The sequence below is a fragment of the Peromyscus leucopus genome, chromosome 23 (assembly GCF_004664715.2).
Source record: "Peromyscus leucopus breed LL Stock chromosome 23, UCI_PerLeu_2.1, whole genome shotgun sequence".
Taxonomy (NCBI): Eukaryota; Metazoa; Chordata; class Mammalia; order Rodentia; family Cricetidae; genus Peromyscus; species Peromyscus leucopus.
The window spans coordinates 6,669,878-6,697,340 of record NC_051082.1 but is presented as its reverse complement, the minus strand read 5'-3'; the positions used below and the strand labels follow the sequence as shown (position 1 = coordinate 6,697,340).

The 27,463-nt window shown below is 52.0% G+C and overlaps 1 protein-coding gene and 1 long non-coding RNA gene across 2 annotated transcripts in view; one reads left to right on the top strand and one right to left on the bottom strand.

Moving 5' to 3' along the window:
* Positions 1-567: 567 nt before the first annotated feature.
* On the top strand, positions 568-2,766 carry LOC119086578. The gene is made up of 2 exons (XR_005089891.1): positions 568-991; positions 1,994-2,766. It is a non-coding gene; the product is annotated as an uncharacterized LOC119086578 (long non-coding RNA).
* Positions 2,767-10,204: 7,438 nt separating this feature from the next.
* The window catches only part of Gcn1 (GCN1 activator of EIF2AK4), a 62,861-nt gene continuing 45,602 nt past the window's right edge, over positions 10,205-27,463 (bottom strand). Inside the window, exons 39-58 of the mRNA XM_028856545.2 lie at positions 25,307-25,375; positions 25,010-25,148; positions 24,725-24,921; positions 24,407-24,549; positions 23,336-23,453; positions 22,942-23,157; positions 20,850-21,014; positions 20,026-20,187; positions 19,697-19,789; positions 19,128-19,271; positions 18,759-19,028; positions 18,298-18,411; positions 17,691-17,921; positions 17,029-17,222; positions 16,808-16,922; positions 13,941-14,037; positions 13,498-13,646; positions 12,968-13,075; positions 11,272-11,490; positions 10,205-10,843 (exon numbers count right to left, since the gene is read on the bottom strand). Coding sequence (XP_028712378.1) covers positions 10,718-10,843; positions 11,272-11,490; positions 12,968-13,075; positions 13,498-13,646; positions 13,941-14,037; positions 16,808-16,922; positions 17,029-17,222; positions 17,691-17,921; positions 18,298-18,411; positions 18,759-19,028; positions 19,128-19,271; positions 19,697-19,789; positions 20,026-20,187; positions 20,850-21,014; positions 22,942-23,157; positions 23,336-23,453; positions 24,407-24,549; positions 24,725-24,921; positions 25,010-25,148; positions 25,307-25,375 — 3,069 coding nt within the window. The 3' untranslated portion in view covers positions 10,205-10,717. The remainder of the gene's footprint in view (positions 10,844-11,271; positions 11,491-12,967; positions 13,076-13,497; positions 13,647-13,940; positions 14,038-16,807; positions 16,923-17,028; positions 17,223-17,690; positions 17,922-18,297; positions 18,412-18,758; positions 19,029-19,127; positions 19,272-19,696; positions 19,790-20,025; positions 20,188-20,849; positions 21,015-22,941; positions 23,158-23,335; positions 23,454-24,406; positions 24,550-24,724; positions 24,922-25,009; positions 25,149-25,306; positions 25,376-27,463) is intronic.

The window sequence follows — 27,463 nt, the reverse complement described above, 5'->3', positions numbered from 1 at the left end:
AGGCTGGCGCCGATTGCTCCGTCCCTGTGTCTTTCTGGCTTTCCCCAGCAGGTTCTCAAGTAGCCCAGGGTGGCCCCAGACTCACCGAGTAGCCGAGGATATCCCTGAACTTCTGATCCTCCTACCTGTACCTCCCGAGTCCAGTTTTATGTGGTGCGGAGACTCGAACCCAGGGCTTCCGCACAATGCTACGCAAGCCCTGTGCGAGCTGAGCTCCACTCCCGGCCCCCATCGTCGTGCGTCATACCACCTTTCCAGTCAGGCTCCTGTTGGGAAGCTGCTGTTCTTTCAATCTCCTAATCTTTCCCCATAAAAAGCAGTGCCAGTGTTTTTTTTTTTTTTTTTTAAAAAAAAAAAAAAAAAAGGACAGATGCTTACTGAATTCCAAGTCCAGATTAGTTTTTCCTTCTGAACCGCTCCTCATAGTAACACATTAAGGTTTCTTGGACAGCAAGAAATACTTAATAGTTGCCGGGCGGTGGTGGCTCACGCCTGTAATCCCAGCACTCGGGAGGCAGAGGCAGGTGGATCTCTGTGAGTTCGAGGCCAGCCTGGTCTACAGAGCGAGATCCAGGACAGGCAAAAAAAAAAAAAAAAGAAAGAAAGAAAGAAAGAAAGAAAAGAAGAAAAACTTAATAGTTGAATGGAGACCTGCTTCCCCACTAATTTCTACGTGTGTTTAAGTACGCATATGTGTACGCCTTGCGCATGCACAGTACACATCTATCAGTCATTTAACTGCCTCCCGTCCGTCCGTCCGTCCGTCCTGGTGCTCCATCTGATGGTTGTACTATTCCTTAACCACTGCTGCTAGTAGATTCACGCAGTTCATAATTCTTTGCTATTCAAGGTGTTGCAGGCAAGCCCTTGAACAGCACATGGAGTCAGTGGCTGGTGCAAGCCTTGAACTGTTTTTCCAGAAGCAAGCGTGGTCATGTCAGATGAGCACAAGTCTGGAATCAGAAGGAACAGGCTGAGGAGAGGTGCTGTGGTATGTGTTCTTGATGAAACTTCTGGGTCTGGGCAAGTTAATGTCATCCCTTTGACCAGCAGTTTTAAGAAACAGACGGAAGGGCCGGAGAGACGCTTCAGCAGTTAGGGGCACCGGCTGTTCTTCCAGAGGACCCTGACTAAATCCTCAGCACCCACGTGGTGGCTCACAGCCGTCTGTAACTCCAGTCTCAAGATCTGTCATCTTCCAGCCTTGGCAGGCACTGCAGACACATGGTATATAGACACATTCAGACTAACATTCATACACAAAAAAATAAAAACCTCAAAAAAAAGTTTAAATAAAACAGATGGAAAGAAAGACATTAGGCAGGGCAGTGGTGGCTCAAGCCTTTAATCCCAGCACTTAGGAGGCAGAGGCAGGTGGATCTCTGTGAGTTCGAGGCCAGCCTGGTCTACAGAGCGAGATCCAGGACAGCCAGGGCTATACAGAGAAACCCTGTCACGAAGAAACCAAAAAAAAAAGGTCTTAGGTTAGACTTAAGATAAGCACCCATTGTCTCCCCAGCCTGTGAGGCAGTGGATCACATCTGCATATCTGCTCCCAGGTCAGGAGGGTTACTGTTTCGAAGTCCACCCCCACCCACCCCACTCCGCCCCACCTCCGCAATGCTTTTGGACAAGCTACGTAGCCCTGTCTCGGAGCCTGTTTCCTCGCAGACTATTGTAGATGCAAGGCTGTGTGGCCACCGATGCTAATCGGTCATGCTGCAGGGACTTGTTCATCCTAGAGCTGTTTCCTATTCTAGACTTTAAGAATTTCCTAGGCAGCAGCCTGATGATGTGGCTACTGGACACACCAGGGATGTTAAAGCAGAATTGGCCACAGGAGATGAGATTCCCAGTTTTGCCCCAGGTGTCAACCTAGAATCCAACAGGTGTTAATTCCTCCGTTTATTCTGTAACTATTGAATGGTTCCTTCCCATTTATATACCCCATGTTGTAAAGGATATTAAACTTTTTCCCTCCAAAACTTTGCAGACTCAGCAGAGCTGAGATACATTCCTGAGGAATTAAAAATGAATGACAGAGGACAGAAGACAGAGCAGCCGTCAGATCTCCTCCTAGACATCAGAAGAGACAAACCGCCACTGTTAGAAAGAGTGACGGGAAAGATCCCAGCATAAAGATTCATGGTGGCACCAGGACAGAGGTGGGCTGTGAATGTCAGCTGTAGTTAGCAGCTGTCTGAACCTGTGAGAATCATCAGTTTTGGCTTGGGGAGGGAATTCCCTGAGGATATACCCTTGGAACCCCAAAGTGAGTCTCCTAGCACATTCTCTGAAAACGCCGCCTCACATTCACTCAGCTACATCAGTGAGAGCTCTCGTCTCTAAGCACGTGTACTGTGTTGTGTGTAAACCTCCAACCTGATCAGGACTGCCTGCGGCTGGAAACCTCATCTCAGGAGTCCTGAGCTGTGGCTAGAGGAGCCCTGCAGCTGCGTCTACCTCAGGAGCTGCAAGAGACGACATGAGTCTCCCAGCAGAGCAGCACCACGGGCTGTCTACACTGCAGACTGACGGTGGCAGCAGCCAGATAGAGAGCTGCCGGGCTGGAAACATGTGACGAACAGGAGGGGCGGATACCAACCAATCAACATGGCAAACAGTGACAGCCAGACAAAGCTGCTTTTAAAACATCACCTCACCTGGCAACTGGATTCATGCAACAAATTCAGTCGACTGCGATTGATTCATTCATTAATTCAATAAATATGGGTGTGCTTGCTAGATGCACCCGGAAGCAAACCACCACCCACATCTTCATGGTCGGGGAAGCAAGTCAATAATTCAACAATCAATGGGGTCTGGAGAGACGCCCAGTAGTTTAGAGCCAGTTGCTCTTGCAGAGGACCAGGTTTGGTCCCCAGTACCCACATAGCAGCTAACAATGTCTCTAACTCCAGTCCAGGAGAACAGTCGCCCTCTACAGGCACCAGGCACAAAGACATACACTCGTGCATATTTTCTAAAAGAAATAATATTTTTTTTAAATTTTTAAGTTAAAAACACAATTATTGGGGGCCTACTTTATGCCTGGCACCGGTCTAGCAGCCAGAAATTTAGCAGCAAGCAAAATTCAAAAACCTCCTTGCACACCGTTTGGGAGAATGGGCTGTGGGTCAGAAGAGAGAATTATATCGGAGAAGGGGCTGGGGGCCACGGAAGCTCGCTCGCTCGGGGTGGCAGGCCTCTGTTCAAGTTTGGCAGTGAGCAGAGAGCAGGTGGTAAGCAGAGGGCAGAGGATGACTGTACATCCCAGGGCGAAGAGCTGCTGAGTGATGATTAGGAGGGAAGGAGGGTGGCTCCTCAACGTCAGCAGTGCTCTCCGGGTCAGCACAGGAGAGGCCTGGACGGAGCCGTGATATCCGGGTAAGTTCGAGGGCCAGAGGCTGTGTTCATGCAAGAAAGTGGAAGTGAACACGAAACCCACGCCAGCTCTCTGTGGTACTGCAGCTGGATCCAGGGGCTTCCTGCACACTAGGCAAGCACTCGACCAACTGAGCTACGTCACCGGGCTGTGCTGGTTCCTTCTAGTTATTATTATTTATGTGTTTTCAAGAGAGGGTTTCTCTGTGGAGCTCTGGCTGTCCTGGAACCCATATTCTACCACCGCCTGGCTAACTATTTCCTAACGAATATTTTTGTTGTGGTTTCTAGAATGCAAGCGTCTACAGGTAAGATACATTCTTTGGAATGGGTTGTTTGATATGGAGTCTTTGATAATTTTGGAGTGTAAATGGGTCCTGAGGCCAAGCTGTTTGAGAAAGGATGTGGCACATGTCACCGTGCCCCGGCCGCCCACCTCCCTTTGGGGTGGGAATCTTAAGTGGTAGGAAGGATCGAGTGTAGCTCTCTCAGGGGAGTAAGGCACTGTTGGGAGACTTCCACACATTGGTTGTTCTGTTAACCATCTCGAGAGAAGCCACACTAGGCAGGGTATGGGGACTCAGTCTGGCACACTCAGTTAGGTCTCAGAAATCCTCCTGACACACCCCTTGAACCAGCACTTTCTTCCTAGGCTTGAACATGGTAGATTCCCTTCCCCCCTGAAGGCAGGGGAGCCCCCCTAACGGGACTCAGAACCACCCAGGGAAGCACACAGTTCTCCCTCTTCTGCAAGGCGGAACCTGGTCATTCCAGAGCCATACACAAACCCTGGCACTTCTTCTGTTCAAATCACTTTCCAGATTATTTTTTGTTGAATGCCACCGGGACTTGGTGACTAGAAAATCAAGAAATACAGGTCCCCCTCCCTCCAATTCTGCCAGCAGAACCTTAGAGACCTCCTTCCCATGGGCACCTCAGCTCTACTCTTCCTAAATAAGGAGTGCTGTGCTATATGGGGAGTGACTGGCGGCCAATCCCTTCCTGCCATGTACTGGCAAAGGCAGTCATCGCCATTACAATCATGTCTCCCAAATAAATCTTAACAGCTTTTCAAACTATGGGGTCAAGAAACTGAAGGCGCATTAAGAAAACACTATGCTCACCTTGTGTCCCACCTGGCACCATGACCCGTGTCTTAGTGTTCTGTTGCTATGAAGACACCATGACCACAGAACTCAAAAAAAACATTTACTTGGGACTTGCTTACAGTTTCAGAGGCTTAGTCCATTGTCATGGCAAGGGAGCGTGGTGACATGCAGGCAGACGTGGTGCTGGAGAAGTAGCTGAGAGTTCTACATCCAGAGCAGAAGAGAGACGCTGGGTAACGGGATTTTCCCAAGGGCCTGCCCTGAGAAAATCCCTCCCAGGGTCCTGGGGAAGACACTACATCTGGCGCGGGGTTATCTGAGGGAAAAGAATCCATCCATATACACCATGCTCTTTTCCTCCGTTACTTTATTTCTCTAAGACAAAATTCTGTCTACACAGCTTCAGCTCCGTCCTCACACTCAGCTCCTCTCTGTGCCTACTGGGCCTGCCTGCCATAGTCCTAACTAAGCTCCTGTGCTTTCGACCTCATCTCCGTCCTCTGTTCCTTCATCCTCCATCTTTCCTTCCTTGCTCCTTACCCCGGCTCTGAGAAACTCTGCTCCTTCTCTTCTCCCCGGCCACAGGCAGCTCTGCCTCCAGGAATGCTGCTCCAGTCTTTACTGTACCTGGTTATACAAAAGGCCCTATTGTCCTGAATCAATAGCTCTGCAATGCTACTAGGCCTGAAGGAAGGGGATGGTCTGAGCTTCATCTGCACAAGAAACAAAGCTGTGCATCTACAGTCCACCTGTCTCCTAGGCTCTGCAGGGGTGTTACCTAGTGGATCAGCAGTAGGTCTGAGGAGCTTAACTGTTTGCCAATGGCCTCGTAGTATATGGGCACACAAGAATTTCATAGCAGAAGGCAGCTGATACATATTAAAAGCTGAACAACACCAAATATTCCTTGATAAATGGCTTCCTCTAGAAACACTCCTTGACTTTTCTAGGTATAGCTTTAATATACAGCTGAATCTCTATAATATATTCTTATGTCCTGCTGCATCTGGGCCTGACTTGGGCCCTTGAGGCCTTAAAGCCCACTCCCAGTGACACACCTCCTCCAAGGCCACACCTCCTAAGCCTTCTCAAGTAGTGCCTCTCCCTGGTGGCCAAGCATCCAAGTCTATGAGCCTATGGGGCTATTTTTATTCAAACCACCACACTGGCCCTCTCCCTGAGTCTCTCACACTGTCCACATGAGAAGAACCTGTGTGCCTAGCTTTGTGCAGAGCACACCATTATCGTTCACTGTGGACACCCTGTGGCGGCTACACCCCACATCTGTTAGAGAGCCGGGTGTCAGGCAGGACAGGGAGGGTTGGAAGCTGACTGCGAAGCCCCTGGATCTCCGATACACCAAACCGTGGAGCATTTCCTTCAGCGTCAGGACTAGTTATAGTTGTAGTAGTTAGAATGTAGTGCAAATCCTATTAGAGCACGAACAAAATATCACATTAGAACGTGTTACAGCTAGTCCTTTCAGACTGGTCCGGGGCCTGGGGGGCAGCCTGGCCTAGCCCCATGTTGTGCCTCCAGCACAGCAAAAAACTAACGCCTGGGGATCTGAGAACTGTCGGTAAAGTGCCTGCCACCCAAGCATAAGCTTCCCTAGGTGTGGCAGCTTATGGCTACATTCCCTGTGCTGGGGAAGCGGAGGCAGGCAGATCCCTGGTGTCCAGCTGGATCAAAGAACTCCAGCTTCAATGACAGGACCCTGTCTCAAAAAAATAACATGGAGAACAATCTAGGAAAACACTGTGTGTGGCTTCCATACATGTGCACATAAGCACACACACCCGTACCTGCATATAGACACATGTCTATACATACTCCACAACAACAAAAAAAATCCCCCCCCCCTTTTTTTAAAGATGGAATCTTACTCACAGTTCAGATGAGCTTGAATTTACAGCACTTCTGCCCCAGGCCCCTGAGTTTGGGGACACTACTATAACATATACTATATTACAACTTGTTGCTGTTTTAGAAAAACTTGAAGCAACTTGGAACAGCCTCACAGAACTATACTTAAAGCAATCCTGGCTGGGTGTGCTGGTGCACTCCGTGAATTCCAGCTCTCGGGAGGCAGAGGCAGGCAGAGATTTGAGTTTGAGGCCAGCCTGGGCTACAGAGTGAGTTCAGGACAGAGAGGCCCTACCTTAAAAAACAAAACACGGGGCTGGAGAGATGGCTCAGAGGTTAAGAGCACTGACTGCTCTTCCAGAGGTCCTGAGTTCAATTCCCAGCAACCACATGGTGGCTCACAACCATCAATAATGAGATCTGGTGTCCTCTTCTGGCCGGCAGGCATACATGTAGGCAGAACATTGTATACATAATAAATAAATCTTAAAAAAAAAAAAAATTTAAAAACAAAACACACAGGGTGGTGGTGGTGGTGGTGGCGGCGGCGGCGGCGGTAGCGGTGGCAGCGGCGGCACAGGCCTTTAATCCCAGCACTCAGGAGGCAAAGACAGGCAGATCTCTGAGTTTGAGGCCAGCCTGGTCTACCAAACAAGTTCCAGGACATACACAGCAAGTTCAGTTACACAGAGAAACCCTATCTTGAAGTACCCCTCCCCCCCAAAAAAAACCCAGAACAAATACACACAAAACGACAAAAAAACCACAAGCATTTCCAAATGCCTACCTTGTTTCAAAATCCATCAGGTAAATAAATACCTCCAAAGACCAAATCTAAGTCTCTGCAAAGCCCTGCTTCTTGGGCTTGTGAGCCCTGTAGAGAAAAGACTTTCTTCTTCTTTTTTTTTTTTTTTGTTTTTTCACGACAGTTTCTCTGTGTAACTCTGGCTGTTCTGGAACTCACTTTGTAGACCAGGCTGGCCTTGAACCTTGAACTCCCAGATATCCACCTGCCTTAGCCTCCCAAGTGCTGGGATGAAAGGCATGTACCACCACTGCCCAGTTGTAGAGAAGACTTAACTTACAAGGCTGATCTTAGGAGTGTCTCAGCCATATCATAAGATCCATCCCACAGATCTTGACACCAATTTCTGAGGCTCCAAGTTCAAAGGCTGGGAACACTTGGTTTAGACAATTACCTCTTTGTGATCAAGGTTACACCATTTTGTCACTGATTTGAGGACCCTGCCTCACTAAAGATTTTCCCAGCCAGTACCCTGCAAATGAGGTGAGAAATTAGTCAGATTGCAGCTCCAGAAGCTGAGAAACCTGGGGTGAGTGGAGCCCTGGGCCAGTCATCCAGACCTGGCTCATGCTTTTACCCAGGGTCTTCCACTGCTCCATTTCCTGTGAATGCCAGAACAGGAAAGTTCTGGAAGCATTGCTTTGAAGAGTAAAAATGCTGAAGCCTAGCCCACCACAATGTGAGAGGACGGCACTGCTGTTTCTGAGCCACATAATGCTGGGCATGTGGCCACTGTGCCACAATTTCCTCCTCCGGAAAACAGTAGCAAGGGGCTGGAGAGGTGGTTTAGCCGTTAAGGGTTAATCACACTGGCTGCTCTTCCAGAGGACCCCGGCTTGCTTCTCAGCACTCACATAGCGGTTAACTTCCATCCATAACTCCAGTCCAGGGGACCTGATGTCATCTTCTGACCTCTGTGGATACCAGAAATGTGTGTAGTGTGTAGGCATGTATATAGGCAACACACACACACACACACACACACACACACACACACACACACACATCTAAAATCAAGAGACCCTAGTTTATAGAATGCTTCAAATAAATGTTGAGTAGCACAATTATACTACCACCTAAAGGGGAGCTGAGAACATTTTGAGCGTTTCCAAATTCCTCATTCTACAAATGAGGAACTGGGTACGGTGAGCTCCAATGCTTTGTCAGACACTAAGCAGCTGCCAGCCACCGGGACAAATCGTTTTTCACTGCTAGGGAGCAAAGCTCCACTTCCTCCAGGGCTTGCCTGGGCTGTTTCCAGGGCTGCTGTGCCTCCAGACAGGTCCTTCCAGCCTGCCCACTGCTGTGACAGTCCTCAGCCACTGGACTTCCTGAGAGCTCTCACCCGCCTAGCCCAGCACACCAGAGGAATGCAATTCAGCGTGCTCCAAGAGCCTTGAGTCACGTCTGTGACAACCTCCAGACGTCTATTCTGAACACAGTGCTCATCCTCCTCCGGTTTCTGGAACTGGAGGCTGTTTTTCCTTCGGATTCTGCTTACTGGGTGTCCCCCACCCTCTGCACATCAGGTTGGGGTGGATGTAACCTAAGCTGGTAGAGGAAACACTGAGGACAGCCCGCTGCCTGGAAGAGGCTTCTGGGCTGAGCACCTAACCACACTGCCTGGGAGAGGTGAGCGCACACACAGACAGCTTGGTTGACAGATGCCCTAGGCAGCTGGGAGGACACTGGACCATCTGAATCCCAGTTGCCATGGCTACCAAAAGCTGAAACCACTGGCTGCTTGACTATGGGGACTGACTCGGCTGACCTCTCAAGGTCCCTTCCAGCCCTAGGATTCTACAGTTACCCCCAGCCAGATGACACCGGGTCTGCTGTGAAATCAGAAGTCCCAGACATATGATGCTCAGAAATAAAGGATTCTACCAGACACATCTTAGAGGTCATTTTTTCTCACAAATCGCTGCAGTCAAAAGCCCACTTTCGACCTCTGCTACTGTTAGTGACATTGGTCTTTTGTTGTTTTTTGAGACAGAGTTTTTCTGTGTGGCCCTGGCTATCCTGGAACTCACTCTGTAGACCAGGCTAGCCTCGAACTCACAGAGATCCACCTGCCTCTGCCTCCATAGTGCTGGAATTACAGGCCTGCGCCACCACTACCCAGCCAGACACTGGCCTTTTTTTTTTGGTTTTTCGAGACAGTGTTTCTTTGCATAGCTTTGCGCCTTTCCTGGAACTCACTCTGTAGACCAGGCTGGCCTCAAACTTACAGAGATCCGCCTGGCTCTGCCTCCCGAGTGCTGGGATTAAAGGCGTGCGCCACCACGCCCGGCTTGACACTGGCCTTTTTAACTTTAGTTTTTTCTAAGACGTGTTCTGATGTAGCCAGGCTAGCCTTAACTACATAATTTAGGATGACACCCCCCCCACCCCAAGTTCTCCTGCCTAAGTGCTGGGATTATAGAACTAAGTCACCACTGGCCCAAGGCCAGCACTGGCCAGCAATTTTGATAAAGGTTTATTTTACACTGGGACCATGAAGCTTGCTGCACTAGGGGGTGTGTCACAACCTTCTAGGAATTAGGAGGAAGGAAGTCATTCATAAACGAGGCAGAATCTGAGCTGCAGCTCTGGTTCCCTGTTGCATGTCCCTGGGCCGTAGGAACATGGCTCCACAGAGGGGACCACTGTCCCCACCGCCTTCCCACTAGGACAGAGTTGGGAAGTAGTCATTCAGCCCTTGGCTTCCCCACACTTTGGGAGATCTCAGGCCTGGCTGTGTGCTGAGCCTGGGCAGAGAAGCCGGTGGATGAAGTTCTGTCGGCAGGGCAGGGCTGAAAACCAGAGCGAGGCTCATACTTCCCACAAGAGCGGAAAACGTCCCTTGTTCTTGATGGAGAAAGCTTCATATCTAATGGGTGTTTGGAGATTATAAACAATCGAATTCTTGCCTGGCGTGATACACACCTTTGATCCCAGCACTGGGAGGCAGAGGCCAGTAGATCTCTGAGTTCAAGGCCAGCCTGGACTGCATAGTCAGAGAGAGAACTTGTCTCAAAGATGACAACATAAAGCCTGCTTCTTTCACGATGAAATCAAAGCCTTTATTAAACACTCCTCCTTCGATGGCCTACACCCCCCAGACCTAGAACTGAGGAGGTGGATGAGCATCACCTTCTCCAGACAAGTCAGACCCAATCAGGCTGCAGAGAAAGCCCAGACGCAGCAGCCAGCAGAGCTCTGAAGCTGTGCCCACTCAGACCTGGGCAGACCCTGGGAGCTCCAGCGCAGAAGAGGGATCTGGGCTTGTGCCTCCGGGCCGAGCCGGGCCAGGCTGGGCCCCTTAGCTGCCACGCTGAGGTTTATGCGTGTGCTCTTCTTTCTCTTCTCCAAAGACAAGGGCAAGAGATGGAGGAGGCAATTTTCAGTTGTGTGTGGGTTTGATTTAAGGCTTTGGCTCTGATCGGCTGATATACTAAAATACTTTCTGGGAACACCATCTCCTGAGCTCCCCCTTGGAATAAACGTATTTTCAAAAATGAAAACAGTGAACAAAGATGTGGAGCGGAGTTTCTGCAGAGGACCTGGCCTGTCACGTCAGGATGGTGTCGTCCACCTGCTCCGTGGAGTCGGCCTGGCTGGCCAGCTTCTTCAGCGACCTCCGGTTACACTCACTCAGGGCCTCCAAGCTGGCAGCGTCCAGGATCTTGGAGAGCGACTGCGGGGAAGATGAGGAAGGAGGAGATGGTGAGAACACAGCCATGGGTGGGCGCCGAGCCGAGGCTGAGCCACCAGGGCAGAATCTGGCAGCGCAAAGGCTTTGGATGGACCAGAGACAACTCAGAAAATATCTCCTCGTGCCTTTCCTAAGCTGGGGACACAGGCTGCTGCGGAGGCCGAAGGGCACGGCTTGGGGCGCAGATGGGGCGGCCCCGCCAGGCTTCTGGCATGCACCTGGGCTCCATAAAGGAGAACTGATTTGCGGCTGAACTAAGTCGGAAAAACAAAGGATCTATCTGTCCCTTCCAGGCACCCGAGTCTCCACCTGCCCCGATACCCAATGCACACGTGGCAGAGGACGAGGCTTTGGTACCTCTGTACACAGGACAGTGGGACAAGTGCCCAGAGTGTGCTGCCGACCCCCACCTGAAGCAGCTCCTCGCCCTGCCTCATCTTGAGCAGGTTCACGATGGCCTGGTCACTGTAGGCCCTCACTACAGTGTTCTTGTCCTTGGTGTTGTCAAGAAGAGCCTTCAGGATGGGCTTGATGGCTTGCGGCTCCAGGGGCGGCCGGGGCTCTTTATTTGCCCACCAGATCATCTTCTCGGCAACCAGCCTGATGTCACTGGAAGGGTTCTGCAGACACTGTGAGGGGAACCCAGAGGACAGATACATCCAGTCTGCTTCTCAGAAAAGCCCAGATGTCCAGGAGGGGCATTCTCTCTCGACCCACTGTTCCCGCCTCAAAAGTAAGTGTGACAAGGTCCCCTCCCTTGGCAGGTGACAGGGTGCCTTCCTTCCCTGCTCATCTAGTGTTGCTAGCCTCTTGGCTCACAGCTCCTGGCCCACGTGAGGTTCTCCCTTCCCCACACAGGTTCCATTCCTTCCTGCCAGGCTTTGGTTACTGCTGGCCACACTGTCTGGGATGTGCTCGCCCTGGGTTCCTCTCTGACATGATCCCTCCTCACCCTTCACCTCCAGGGAGCTGCCTCCCTTGTTCACTGCCATTCCATCAGTCAAACCCAGCAGGCCCTCAGTAAATGCAGGCTGCGGACTGGGACACAGGCGTCCCATCCAATCAGGCCCTTTCTAAACTCTCACAAGTGGGACAGGCATCTCCAGAGGACGGTGACTCCTTTGTGGAACCTCCTTACTCAGCCTCAGGCTGTGCACAGGGTTTCCAGCATGGCCCCATCCGACTAAGATCTGGCTCTGACCTCTGTGCACAGTATGTCTGAGGCGGGAGCTGTCGGGCAGGAGAGCCCCGCTGTCACGTCAGATCACCTGGCGCCTTCACCCACTCCCTTCTCTTACTCACTTGTAGCCCAGGATAGCATAAGTCCACAATCCTCCTGCCTCTGACTCCCAAGTGCTAGGATTACAGGCATCTGCCACCACATCAGGCTCCCAGCTATCTTGATTAGAGCCTGGCCTACACAACAGTCACACTGCTAAGTGCCTGCCAGCTAAGGGAGGGAGACAGGCAAGGAGATTATGAGAATTCAATTCAATCCCCAGGCACGGAGGCACGTGCCTTTAATCTCAGCACATGGGAGGCAGAGGCAGGCCTCCCTGAATCTGTAGACTGGGCCAGCTAAGGCTGCATGGTGACACCCTGTCTTGGGAACCAGTGAGATGCTCAGCTGGTAAAGGCAACTGCTGCCACGCCTGACTACCTGACTGGACCCTCTGGACCCACACGGGAAGAAGAACCAACTCCTGTAAGTGCCCTCTGACCTCCAGCCCGCACGCACCCCTCCCACTTGCTGCTAAAAAACAAAGGTTTGTTTTGTTTTGAGACAGGGATTCTCTGGGTAGCCCTGGCTGTCCTGGAACTTGCTCTGTAAACCAGGCTGGTCTCGAACTCAAAGATCCATCTGTCTGCTAAGTGCTGGGATTAAAGGCATGCGCCACTCTATCTGTTGAAAAAGTGGTTCTTACCTTGATTCAGAGTCACAGGTCTAAGAATCTGACCAAACACTGAATATACAGCCTGAGAAAAATGCACACAGAAACACTCTGCCATCTATTCCTAGGGGTCCAAAGCTCCTGGACACCATCACTGAGAACTCACTCCAGTGTGATCTGGTCCTGGGGCTCCTCATCAACTGTCCCCACTCACCTTAATGAGTAGGCTGGAGAGTCTGGGCGGCAACTGTCCACCTCCTGTCTCGATGTGGTATTTCATGAGGAAGCCCATGCCCCGAATCCCACTCACAGCAATGGGGATCTGTGGAGAACAGCAGGAGATACACAGGGCAGAGCCACCCCATGCTGCCTTGAAGCAGCAGAACCAGGTAAGCGTCCTGCCCCCGGGGAACTGCAGGCCCCTCGACACCCATCTTATCCTGGATGACCCCTCACCAACAGCTCCTCCTCAGCTCTCATTTAAACATCTGCCAGGTGGCAGAGCAGAACAAAGTCAATGGTTCCCTGGAACAAGGATCAGAGATCTTCTGACCAAGAGGGGCCTTCGACATCCTCTAACTCAATGTCTCGGTTTAGAGGATTAAACTGGAGCCCAAAGGACTCAGCATCCAAGTTAACCAGCCACAGTGGAACCCAGGATCTGGAACCCTGTGGACACGCCCCTCTGGACAGGGCTAGTGAGGATGGCAATGGAGGGTCAGGGGAGGAGGGACTGGGCCTTACCCTGTCTGCCACGGCGTTGCTGAGGATCATGTCCTGAACCTCATTGCTGTGTTTGCCTGCACAGAGCCTGCTGGGAGCCACGTTCACAGCCACAGAGAGCGCCAGGCTCCGGCCATGCCGAACCATCCAGTCAATACCAGATACGTCAGCTGGACAGAGGGACACAACTGGCATGAACTTGCACTTTACAATACACTCCCATCCTAAGACCCAGGGGCTTACCCCCCACTGAGACCAGGGTGCAGCCTCGGGGACCAGAAATCCCTGCTTTCATGGCAGCTCCCGCAGCTGCTCCTGGCTTGTGGCTACAGGAGCAACAGACACCCCAGTCTGCTTTAGCAGCTGGACGCCTAAGGACAAGGGTAGTCCAGGGCTCCAAGATCCTTCAAGTGGGAGGAGACAAGTGTCCCAGGCTTCTCCACCAGGCCTGTGCAGTGACCTACCCAGCAAGCACTGCTGAAGGACAGTGTTGAGCTCCTCTTCGGTCAAAAAGGCACACAGCTCCCCAAGGCAGCCAGCTGAGGAGATCCGAGTATTATCCTGACCGAGAAGAGGGGAGTGACAGGGGTGTGGCCAGTGCATCGGCTCCCAGGAATGAGGGCAGGAGAAGGACACCTCAGCTCGGGAACTCTGAAGCCATCCTCACTCTAGGCACCCACATTCTCAACACCAGACTGGGACCACCAATTCACTATGACTCTACATGGTGGGGAGTTAGATTACACACTGCACTCCACTAGAGAGAACTCCAGTGTGTGCGCAGATGTCAATCATCATCACAATAGCAATAGTTCTGCATTCACACAGCACCGTGCTTCTCAGGAGTCTGAATGCTTTGCATTCAGCATCTCAATTACCATCCGCAAGAGCAGAGCCGGGAAAGAGGCCAGCAGACAGGCGAGCTGCCGGTACTGCATGTCCAGATGCCCTCTGCTGTGGCGGCAGCGGCGGAGACTCACCACGGGGTCAACACGCCACACACACAGTTTGTATGGTGGGAGAGGGGCGGCGCTCCCTACAGTACTTGTGGCTTTACACACGGTAGGTGAGTGCTCTTCCACTAAGCCACATCCACAGCACCCTAGGGCCAGTGTTCTCTGTCAAAATCAAGGCCAGACACACAGAAGGCTCCTTGCCTGCTCCATGGCCAGCTTACTCCAAAGACCAAAAGAGGAGATCCAAAATAAGTGCTATTTCGTTAGTAAGTCTCAATCTGATTGTCCCCTCCAAACCAACTGTGCTGGCTAGTTTTATGTCCACAACACAAGCTAGGGTCACCTGGGAAGGCAGACCCTCAACTGAGAAAATACCTCCATCGGACTGACTTGTAGGGCAAGTCTGTGGTGCATTTTCTTAGTGATTGAAGGGGGGGAAGGCCCCGCCCATTATGGGTGGGGCCATCCCCGGGCTGGTGGTCCTCAGTTCTATAAGACAGCAGGCTGAGCAAGCCATGGGGAGCAAGCCAGTAAGCAGCACCCCTCCATGGCCTCTGCATCAGCTCCTGCCTCCAGGCTCCTGCCCTGCTTGAGTTCCTGTCCTGACTTCCTTCAGTGAGGAACAGTGATGTGGAAGTGTAAGCCAAATAAACTCCTGCCTCCCCAAGTTGCTTTTGGTCACGGTGTTTATCACAGCAGTAGTAGCCCTGACTAGGACACAAACCAACCAAGTGCGGACTCAATGACTACAGGACAACTAAAGCAGGCCAACCCTTGACCTTTAACCTAAGTGTGAGCTCTGAGAGCAGGCTGTCAGCGATGTGGGCCTTCCAGCACCACACATAGTTAGAACTACCTCAGACACCCTCTCTCCATGTGGGCTATTTTAAATTCTGCTGTGGAAAATGCAAATTTGTCTAAATAGTAACCTTTGCCTGCACTGTGCACGGCCCTGTAAAAGTTCTCGGAGACTGTGACCAAAGCGACCAGGCACTCACTCCTAAGGTACTCAGGAGGAAGCTGGGGCTGTAGTCTGAGAACAGGCCACTAAGGATGGGAGGCCTGCAGAGCCACAACAGAGCAGTACAGTACCCACCATGGGTGTGCACAGAGAGTATGAAGCCACATAAGCTAGGCTTGCCAGTTCACACCTGCAGCACCAGCATCAGGGAGACTGAGGCAGCAAGATCACAAGCTGGAGACCAGCCTGGGCTACCTGCAAAACCTTATATCCAAAAACAAAGATGCAGGGCTGGAGAGATGGCTCAGTGGTTAAGAGAACTCCTAGAGGACCTGGGTTCAATTCCCAGCACCCACATGACCGCTTACAACTGTCTGTAACTCCAAGATCTGACAACCTCACATGGACATACATGCAAGCAAAATACCTATGCACAAAAAAATAAAAATAAATTTAAAAAAAAAATCTGTTTAAAAAACCAAAAAACCAAAGCTGGCTTTGTGGGTAAAATGCCGGCCATGAAGACTGAGTTCAGACCCCTAACACCCATATAAAAAGCTGTGAGGCAAAGACAGGGAAACCCAAAGGACTCACTGGCCAGTCAGTCAAACAAAAAAGGGGAGCTCTAGGCTCAGTGAGACCCTGCCCCCCCCACAAAATAAGGTGGATGTGTGATTAGGGAAGACACAATCCTGAATCCCCCACAAAGGCCAGCACTTCCTCTCCTCCCCACTCCCCACCCAAAATCAGCCCCAATAATAAGACCACCACAAGCAGAGGGCTGTCTGTGGGGGGACAATAGAAAGGTCTTCCCAGAGACTCAGCACCCTAACAGATCTGGAGTGTAACAGATACTTCCAGAACTGGTAGGACTAATGGAACCAGATACAAGCAGGAGTCCCAGGCCTGTAACTTGGTAAGAGTGTGGCCACCGAAAAATCCTGCCCTCTCAACTGCTAAGAGCTTCGCATGGACACATGCTTTTCCAAATGGCAGCATCCACTTTGGCACCTGCACCCCAGCTCACAGAGCCAGGGCCTGCAGCACGTGCTGCTGAAGAACGGCCCTGGGCGGACGCCTCCTGGAGCGGGGAGAGCGACTGCAGCTAAAGCAGCTGAGGAAAGCTCTGGAGACTGAGCTGCTGTGTCCGTGGGACAGGGGGTCAGGCTGGGCAGGGGCTCAGTGGGGACACCAGCTTAGCATGAACAAGACCTTGGTTTGATCCCCAGCACAGTGCAGACAACAGAACTCCAGAAACATCGGTGCCAACACACTCCAACCCCTCCCAGCCTGAGTGAACATGGCAAGTCCTGCAGGAACTTAGGACAGGGTTACTCCCACACAATGTGCAGGAACCACCTGAGAAGGGAGAAGCAACGGAACTCCCAGGGTAGCCACAGACCCACAGCCATACCTCATCATGTCCCAGCATGCTCAGCAGGAGTGAGACGATGTTTTTCCGGATGGCAGCGTCTACTTTGGCACCTGCACCCTGAATCACAAACCTCAGGGCCTGCAACATGGTGTCTCTACAGAAGAAAGGCACCGCTTGGACCCCAGGTCTCCCACACTACTGCCCTCCACCTGCTCGGTTGGGCACGGCCTGCGAACACGGCTCCCAAGGCAGCACTGTACCTCACACCTGGGTCCTCCATCACACGGATCCCGTTGAGCAGCTCTGTGAAAAGGGGGTCCACCTTGATGTGGATAGAAATGAGTTTCCCTAGCGCATCGGCAGCCTTCAGGCGCACACCCCGGTTGGAGTCCTGCAGGGCTTTGGTAAAGGTGGTCTGAAGTTGGGGCAGGAAGGGCTTCAGCGCAATTCCAACCTGCGGGAAAACCCCACACCCAAGAGTCATGACTGTGGTGTACTAACGACATGACCACAACGATCAACCACCAGGAGCTAGCCCAGCTCTCACACACAGCTCAGAGCGCTAAGACCCAAGCACACAGGAAACCCCGCTTAGCGGTACCCACTTTCAGATCCACGGTGGGAATAAAGGAGGTAGGGGCGGCAGTGGCGGGCACCCCTTCACAGCCCTGGCTGGAGCAGGCTTTAGCCCCGAGGACAAGCAACGGCAGGTGGAATTATGAGTCCAGCGGGTGAGGAGGTGGGCTCAAAGGCACCATGATTCTAAGGTCCTCTGGTCACAGAGCTACGGCAGGACTTGCACTGAGCCAGTCCAGTGTCTATGGTCCAATCCCTCTGCTCCCATTAGGACATCTCATGTTGGTCTCCCACAGACAGATCTGTTCTCCAGGATCCAAATGGAACAAGCTCCTAACTCACTTGCCTTGGCCAGCAAGAGGCTGAGTGTCTCCAATAGAGCTGCTTTCACGTTCCAGCTGAACCGGTCCCCAAGGATGCGAATCAGGGGGCCAGTGATGCTGACCACAGAGGGCCTCAGGGCGTCAGCTGATGTCAGGCGGATCACCAAACCCAAGGCCTTGGCTGCCTCTTCCTTCTGCTCAGGACTACCCGTGAGGACTCCTTCCCGCAGCACTGGAAGGATGGAGGTTACTCCCTGACAAGAGACCAGAGCTGAGTCCAGTTCAGACGCCCCAGGCCGCCGGTTTCTCACCCAAAGCAAGGCACTCCCTACAGTCCATAAAGGGGTTGAATCAGGGTCACTGCCACGAGGGTGACCCGACTGGAGGGCAAAGAACCCCACAGGCTGACAACAGGAAACCCCGCCACTGCCACCTCTGACCTACTGGCTCTGGCAGAGTCGGCTTCACAGCTTAAACCAGGGGCACTGAGCCCAGTCACAGGAGGTCACCACAGAAGCAGCACCTTCTCCGGGACACACGGAGCACCCCAGACTGACCCACTGCTGCCCAGCTGACCTGCCGCACACCTCGAGCTGGGGCAGCGCCCTGTGCCGCCAGGCTCTGGCTCACCTTCTTGGGAAGGCAGAAGCCTGGCACATGCTCGCCTTTGCTCTCGTTGCCTATGAACCGGATTTCCTTATGGAGTTCTTCTATCAGGGCCAGCTGGTTACCAGCATCCAGCTTCTGCAAGAATTGGAGAGAAGCACCCATGAGGCAAAGCCCTTCCTCTCCAGGCATGGGCCAAGGAGAGAGACAAAGACTGGCCACAAACATGCCCGTGCTGAAGCTTAGTAACAGTGACGTAAACTTCTTGTCTGGACCCACTTTTACGAATATCTGGAGTTTTAAGCCTACAGAGTGACACAAACCTGTAGTCCCAGTACTTGATAAGTGAGGTGGGAACACTGCTTGAATCTAGGAGACCAGACTGGGCAACAACAAGACCCCAAACAAAACCAAAACAATAGGAGCTGGGGAGCCTAGAATATTCTGCATCCACGAGACAGTTCTGGGGTCAGTGGCCCCCTCACCTTGGTAATGGCGTTGAGGGCATCCCAGCTCTCCTCCAGAACCACAGGACTGGAGTCATTGAAGAGGCGGATCAAGCCAGAGACCAGGCTTCGCAGGTGGCTGGTGTAGTCCGCCTTAGAGCGGGAGCAGTAGATGTTGAGGATGACTGCGGCAGCCTGCCTCATGCCCACCTCAGGGCTGCGAGTGGCTTCCAACAGGTCCTCAATGATGATCCGGTGCCCGGTGTCGTCCTCTACGGAGAGGATCACAGCCTGACAGTTGGCCATCTCCTGAAAAGCACAGGGACACATGTGCTGAGCATGGAGCCGCGGGCCAGCCAGGAGGGCTGTGACAGCCGCTGAAGAGCTAGGGGTGCTCGTGGCCCTCACCAGCTGCTCATCTGGAGTCCCAAGCTTCTCCTTCAGGGCCAGCATGACTGCCGGCAGGATCACGCCAAGGTGACGGGTCAGAGCATCGCCTGCCACAGACGAAAGGAAGGCCAGCACCCGGGTGTTGACAGGTGGCGTGGTCAGCTGGAGGAATGATGACAGTGTCAACCTGATGAAGACTGGACCCACTTAGTGCCAGGCAGGCCCAGACGGGGTTCCAGGACAGCCCACCCCTGCTCTGACCACGGGAGCCCACCCCTGCTTTGACCATGGGAGCCCACCCCCTGCTCTGACCACGGGAGCCCACCCCCTGCTCTGACCACGGGAGCCCACCCCTGTTCTGACCACGGGAGCCCACCCCCCTGCTCTGAATCAAGGGAGCCCACCCCCTGCTCTGACCACGGGAGCCCACCCCCTGCTCTGAATCTAGGGAGCCCACCCCCTGCTCCAATACATCTTGAGAAATAAGGGCCCATCCAAGCTCACTGCATCTGCTTTGTCAGACCCAACATCTGCGCCGTGCCCAGGAGGCCCTGGAATGGGGGTGTGTGCCGTGTGTGTGGGTGTACCTTGGGCACCAGGTAGGGCAGCACCACACGGCTCTTAACAGCCATAACCTGCTTCAGACCGTCCAGGGCAAATTCTGACACCTCCTCGTCATCCTGCAGAGCGACACAGGGGTGACTGTGGGGAACCGGTCCCCAATGCCTCTCTGCCGCCGCCTCCACGCCCCTCCTCGCCTCCCACGTTTACTTACTGTCCAAGGACAGGCACAAAGCCACGTCAGATTTGTGGCACCCACTCCCAAGTCCCCGCTGCTTGGCAGAGCCCCTGGGCCTCACTGTCACAGACAGAAGGCCACACTGGTCGGGGGGGGGGGGCAGGGAGGCCCACTCACCAGCTGCTTCAGGAGAAACGGGAGAATGTCCTCCAGAGCCTGGTGGCCGATGGTGGAGTGCAGCTGCTCAAAGGTCTTGGCTGCCGCCTCTCGGACCTCCTCTAGGGGATCACATAAAGCCTTCCTCGCCGTGGGCACGAGGGACTCAGAGAAGTACAGCACCTACAACAACATAAGACCAAACTAGACTCCCGGAGAACCAACAAGGGAGCTGCCTAGGGCTCAAACTCAGCCAGACAGAGTCCGTCTGCTGATGGTTCTGCCCGCTCTGACCAAGAGAAACTGAAGCAAGAGCAGACCCAGGACACCTGATCATCCCCAGGAATCCCTCACCTTGACTCGGCAACTAAAGAGCTCACTGTCATCACTAAGTCCCAGCTACTTCCGGTCTTCTACAGACTTGACCGACCCCAAGAGGCCCAGGACCTGCCCTCCAGCTCCCAGACTGTTTTGCTCACCTCTTGGAAAGCCAAGTTCCTCAGTCTCAACTCCGCTAACAACCTTTAGTCTCCATAGACCAGGTGGGAGCTCTGTGCCCAGGAAACACACCCTTCCCGCCCCCACCACCTCCCGCCCTGAGGTGGCACCACACATGTGACCTAGTCAGTAAAGGACAGACACACATCTGCAGCAACCTCCAGAGTGGGAGAGTCATCTCCAGTTTCCTAAGGCCACTCGAGGAAATCCTCCTTAGTTTTGAGCTAAGAAGGAAACAGTCTGCACACGGTGGCCGTCCCCTCCAGAGTGAGGCTGGCACCCTCCCCAGAGCAGGCCATCAGTCACCCACGGCTGCATGGGCTGCAGGGCCCTGTAAACATACTCACAGCGTCCCGGCTGGTAGACTTCATGATCTCACTCAGCCCGATGCACACACCCTGCCTCTCATCACTCTTCTGAGACCTCAGGCCTTCCTCGAGGATGGGGATGATCTCAGGGAGGATCTTCTCCCCGAGCTTCCGGACCAGGTCCCCCAGTGTCCTTGCTGCGATCTGTCAGCAGAGGGAGGCAGTGCCCATCAAGTGTCTGCAGACCCCAGGGCACCCAGAACAGCTCCAGAATAAGGGCCCTGAAGCTCACAGGCTTCACGGACTGAGGCTACCTTCCCGGAAGATGCTACAAACACAGCAAAGGAAAGCCAGTGTAGGCATCATGGCCCATGCCTGTAATTCCAGTGTGTGGGAGGCTGGAGCAGGACTAGGAGTTCAAGGTCAGCCTGAGACAGATTCTATCTAAACCAAAACCAAAGAGAACAAAACAAGATGGGCTGGATGGATGGCTCAGTGGTTAAGAGTCCTCACTGCTCTGGTGGTACTGTGTTCCCCGAAATATTGTGCACCCTAATAAACTTATCTGGGGTCAGAGACAGAACAACCACAATATTAAACATGAGGATAGGCAGTGGTAGCACACGCCTTTAATCCTAGCATTCCAGAGGCAGAAATCCATGTGTTCAAGGGTACAGCCAAGCATGGTGACTCACACCTTTAATCCCAGAAAGCGAGCCTTTAATCCCAGGGAGTGATGGTGGAAAGGAAAGATATATAAGGCGTGAGGACCAGGAACTAGAAGCATTTGGCTGGTTAAGCATTTGGCTGGTTAAGCATTTGGCTGGTTAAGCTTTCAGGTTTTGAGCAGCACAGTTCAGCTGAGAGCCATTCGGATATGAGGACACAGAGGCTTCCAGTCTGAGGAAACTGGATCAGCTGAGAAGTTGGCCAGGTGAGGTTAGCTGTGGCTTGTTCTGTCTCTCTGATCTTCCAGCATTCACCCCAATACCAGGCTGAGTTTGTTTTATTAATAAGACTGTTTAAGATTCATGCTACACACTGCTCATCCAGAAGACCCATGTTTGAGCATCCATATCAGGTAGCTCACTACTGCCTCTAGCTCCAGCTCCAGGGGATCCAACACCTTCCCCATCTGGACCCATGTGCACATACTCACATAATACTTACCATAATTTAAAAATAAACAAAAAACCCAGCCCTATCTTCAGGGCAGTGTGGAGACCAGTTATGGTGGCCAAGCCTGAAATCCTAGCACTTGGGAGGCTGAAGGAGCAGGACCGGGAGTTGAGGTTAGTCTACACAATCCTTGCCCCCCAAATAAATCATAAATACTTATATAAACATACAAAATGAGGTTAGCCTCACATAAAACCACAGCACAAGGCATGTCAGCCTTACACACGAACATGAAGTTCATCACAGAACACAGGGAAGGCCAACCCCCAGCTCACTAAACATACTTAGCCCAGTGCTTTTGCTCAAAAGAAGCTAAATTTGTAACAAATGATTTAAGGAAAAAGATTAATTTTGTCTTTGAAGCCACCTACAAACCCTCCTTTAAAGCTAAATACACAATTTGCTTACAGGACCAGGCATTAGAAGTGGGCCAAAGCGACAGGCTGAAGTGAGTTATTGTAACAGACTGGGCACTTCCCCCAGGCCCCGGCTGACCCCGTCTCTCTGCCCAGCACACCAGCTCCATCTCAGGCCTGTCACTCCAGCTACCAGAGCCTCGCCCTGGCCTTCCACAGGCCGTGTCTCATCCTGGGCCCTTTGCACCTAAGGCAGACCCATGGGGCAGTTCTGACGTTGTCTTCTCTGCCTCTCCAGCTGGTCACTGCTACAACTGTTCATATTCAAACATCACTTTTTCTAAGAAGTATTTACTGACCCCTCGCTGGGCCATGTGCTCTTACTGTGGGCATGAGTGTGAGTTGCATTTACCACAAACACATCTGACACACACATGTGACTATCTGATCAACATACATCTCATTAACAAGGATAAGGAGGGAGGCTCCTTTTCTTCCCATTGTGTCCACTGAACGACTAAACAACTAACTAAATGTTCCTGTCACAGAGGGGACTCTTGTGTCCCCCTCAAACTCTGTGAATCCAGCAAACTCACCGTTCTTTTATCTGCACATGTACTTGCCAGGAAACCCAGCAGGAGGCCAAAGAGAGTGGGCAGGATCTCACGCAGCGTGCGGGGCGTGTTGGAAACGACAATCTTCCACACGTGTAGTGACGCCTGCCTCACCACCAGCTGGGTGTCTGAGCGGCCCATGTAGAGCCCCGCCAGGACCCGGTTCCGCCGATCAACCCCCAGGGCAGTGATGATCGCCTGTAACCCACAGAACAGACAGAATGCCGGTGAGGAAGCCTCAAGAGCAGGGCATCAGGGCATCAGGGCATCAGGGCGTCAGGGCGTCAGGGCGTCAGGGCATCAGGGCGTCAGGGCATCAGGGCGTCAGGGCGTCGCTCCCACAGGCACAGGAAGGAACCCAATGCCAGGCCCTCACCTTGTTCGACTGAGCAGTTCCAAAGTTGTCATCTTCAGAGGCCGTCTCTGTGGTCATTTTTCCCGTGACCCCGGAGATGTGGAACAGGAGGTCCCCAAGGAGTTGAACAGAGCTGAACCTGAAGGCAAGAACTGACTCATAAGGGACGGTGTTAGGTCTGACCCAGCACTACAGAGACTTAAGACTTTAAGGGAAGGTCCCCAAAACATCCACGGTGGCTAGCTCTGCATGGGGACAGGAAGACAAGCTTCATCTGCTCACACTACCTCATGCATTTCCCAAATTTTCTACTAGTAAGCAAGTTCCTTCAGTCATGAAAAAGAAGGGCCGAGTGCCACTGTTGGCACAGCCTTGCCCAGGATGTAGGCTGTCTTGGACTCAATCCCCTGTACCACACAGGGGATAAAGAATAAACTGTTGTTTTAAAAGTATGTATAGAGGCTGGAGAGACGGCTCAGCAGTTAAGAGCACCGGCTGCTCTACAGAGGACCCGGGTTCAGTCCCTGCACCCACAGGGTGGCTCACAACCATCTAACTCCAGGGGCTCCAATGTCCTCTGCTGATCTCTTTGGCACCAGTCACACATATGAAGCAGACACATACACACAGGTAAAACATTCATGCACATAAGGTAAATCTTTTCATAAAATAAAGAGCACGTGTGCCCCAGGCACACATACTACAGTCCTAGGACCCCAGGGGTAGAAGGGGGGTTGAGTCTGTGGCTAGCGTGGGGTCCATAGTGAGTTCAAGGCTACTCAGCTACATACTGTTTCAACAAAACCAATGAAACCCAACCAAAGTCCTCTGTATGCATATCTCTATCTTTAAATCCATCTCCAGTTTTTTTGGTAAGCAAAGCTTTGGATGGGGATATGGCTCAGTGGTGGAGCGCGCACACACACACACCCCAGGAGAAGGGGGCACTAACTCTGCTACAGGAAAGCAAGAGTGATGGTCTGTCTAAAAGCAAAGGTGTAGAGACAGGTGAGGTGACAGCTCTCGACTACATGAACTCAACCGGGGTTCCGAGATTCAAAGCTGGAGCCGCCAGCCTTGGGCCCTCCTCACCGTATTCTCCAGAGGTCATCGAAGAGGCCTTGCTCCAGCTGGGGCAGCAGCAGGGCAATGGCTGTCTCAGCATACATGGAGATGACCCGTTGGCCGGCACGCAGGGCGGTGTCACGAACAAACTCATTCTCATCAGCCAGAGCCTAGACGTGCAGAGAGCCATCAGCCAGGGCTGCCTCTTCGGAGCACCCAGACCCAAAGCAAACGGGGCTTTCTGAGGAGCAGGATGGGGACTCCTGCCACTCGGCCCCAGCTAGCGCAGGAGAGCGGTAGCACCCTTCTCACTTTCTCCCTCCTCAGGGTGTCACTGGTACCTACTTTGAGAATACAAGGGATGATGGGTCCCACATAAGGGGTAAACTTGTCCCCAAAGGTGATGGGCAAGTAGTTGAACATCATGATGTAGCCATCTCGGACATGGGGTGCGATGTCGACTTTGCTGGCTGTAGCCACAATTTCTGGCATCAATTTCTCCAACTTCTCTACTCCTAAGCCAGCCATTACCTCAGCCAACCCTGAAGGACAAGAAAGGAATCAACTCGCTGGACTGGAAGCCCCCCAAGAATATTCCGTGTCTGGCCCCTGGGCATGCTCTGGTCTTACCTTGGGCAGCGCCTGAGCGATCCACAGAGCTCTGCTCATAGGTCAGCGTCTCCATCAGCCATGGCAGCAAGTCCTCAAAACACGACTCCCCCATTCCCTTCACCATGGCCCCAAGGGCCTTTGCAGATACCGTGCGCACCTGTCATGGAAGCAAGAACAGAGAGGGTGAAGAGATGCGGCTCAGGGAGGGCTCACACAGGAGCAGGGAAGACCCCGGCCTACCTTCTCCTCCTCCCCTGAAAGGCTCACACGTGGTCTGGGGGGAGTTTCTAGATACTGGGCTACACCTAGACTCACCTCAGGGACAGGGTCCAAGAGTGAGGCTTTCAGGCCAGGTGTCACACTGGGCAGGTAAGGAGCCAAGTCCTGTAACAACACAAGATGCGATTCAGACAGAGCACCAATTCCAGTCTTCTCCAGGCCCCTCCACTGTGGACCCTGACATCGCCACTCTGCAGTCAGAGTGACAGGAAGGGCCTCACAGCTCACAAAACGTCTGGGTAACTGGGTAGGACAACAATCTTCTGATTATTTCACACACACACACACACACACACACACACACACACACACACGCACGCGCGCGCGCGCGCGCGCGCGCGCGCGCACCATATTAAAATGTAATTTTAAAGCTAAAATATAAAACTGCAAGGCATAGTGGCATATGCTATTAATTCCAGCATTCGGAGGCAGAGGCAAGCAGATCTCTATGAGTTCAAGGAGAGCCTGGTCTACACAGCCAGTTCCAGACGAGTCAAGACTGCTTAGTGAGACCCTGTGAGAGAGAGAGAGAAAGAGAGAGGGAGAAAGCAGACCCAGAAGGACAAACATGGTATGTACTCATTCATAAGTGGATACTAGATATAAAGTAAAGAACAATCAGACTGCAACCCACAGAACCAGGGAGGCTATATAGCAGGGGGGACCCTAGGATGACTGTGGCTTATAATCAGTTTTGGTTTTACTCAATCACTGGGCAAGCCTCAGTGAAACATTTCACTATTAGGATAAGAATTTGTACTGTATCAAGCTAATGATAGAAAAAATAAATTAAACAAATAAATATTTAGAAAAAGAGAGGGAGAGAGAGAAAGCTATTCTTCCTATTCATTTACTTGTTTGTTTGTTTATTATTTATTTATTTACTTGTTTATTTATTTAGGGGACAGGGTCTCACTAAATAGCTGGCCTGGAGCTCACTCTATAGACCAAGCTGGTCTTGAGCTAACAGAGTACCGGGATTAAAGGCATATGCCACTACATCTGGCTTGCCACAGCTCTTAAAATAGGAAAAAACAAAAACAGCTCCCCTCCACCATGGGATACCATGTAACAAGTAACTTATGTAAATATTGGCACACAAACTTGTTGGGGTGTTATATACTACTAAATTATCAGTTGGGGGAAACTTATAACTTAAGAAATAATGTTTAGGAGTGTAATGTTCTTTCTTTCTCTCTCTCTTTCTCTGTTGATAGGGTCCTGCAACGTAGCCCAGGCTGGCCTAGAACTTGTCATGTAGACCAGGCTAGTCTTGAACCTGTGGCAATCTTCTGCCTCCTGAGTGCTGTCTATAAAAGCATGTGCCATCACACCTTGCAGTATGTGAAAACATTGACAGTTACGTCTCTCATGTTAGAGGAGACCTGTGGCATTTTGTTGCTGTTTTTCTGATTTTCTTCCTGAAACAGGGTCTTCCATGTAATGCACACCAAGGGGACCTCTGTGAGTTTGAGGCCTGCTTGCTCTACAGAGAGTGTTCCAAGACAGCCAGGGCTTCTCAGAGAAACCATGTCTTGAAAAAACAAAAAAAAGTATTCTATATGTATGGATGTTTTCCCTGCATGTACATCTGTGCACAATAGACATCTCAGGGCATTGATCTCCCTGGAACTAGAGTTAGATGTTTGCGAGCCACCATGTGGGTGCTGGGAATCAAACCTAGGTCAGGGCTCTTAACTGCTAAGTCAGTGGTTCTCAACCTTCCTAATGCTGTGACCCTTTAATACAGTTCCTCACGCTGTGGTGACCCCAATCTTTAAAATCATTTTGTTGCTACTTCATAATTGTAATTCTGCTACCGTTATGAATCGTAATATAAAGATCTGACATGCAGGACATCTGATATGCAAGCCCTGTGAAAGGGTCGTTCAACCTCTTCCCCCACTCCAAAGGAATCACAACCCACAGGTTGAGAACCACTGCGCTAAGCCATTTCTCCAGCCCTTGGGATTTTGTAATCCTCCTGTCTCAGCTTCCTGAGTGCAGAGACGACAGGCATACATCACACATACAGTTTCAAGTTTTTTAATTTCCTAAATTGTCTAAAAGAAATAACCTCGCTTAGCGGGGCATGGTGGTGCATGCCTTTCACCTCTGCACTCAGAAGGCAGAGGCAAGCAGGTCTCTGCGAGTGTGAGACCAGCCTGGGGCACACAGAGAAACCCTATCTTG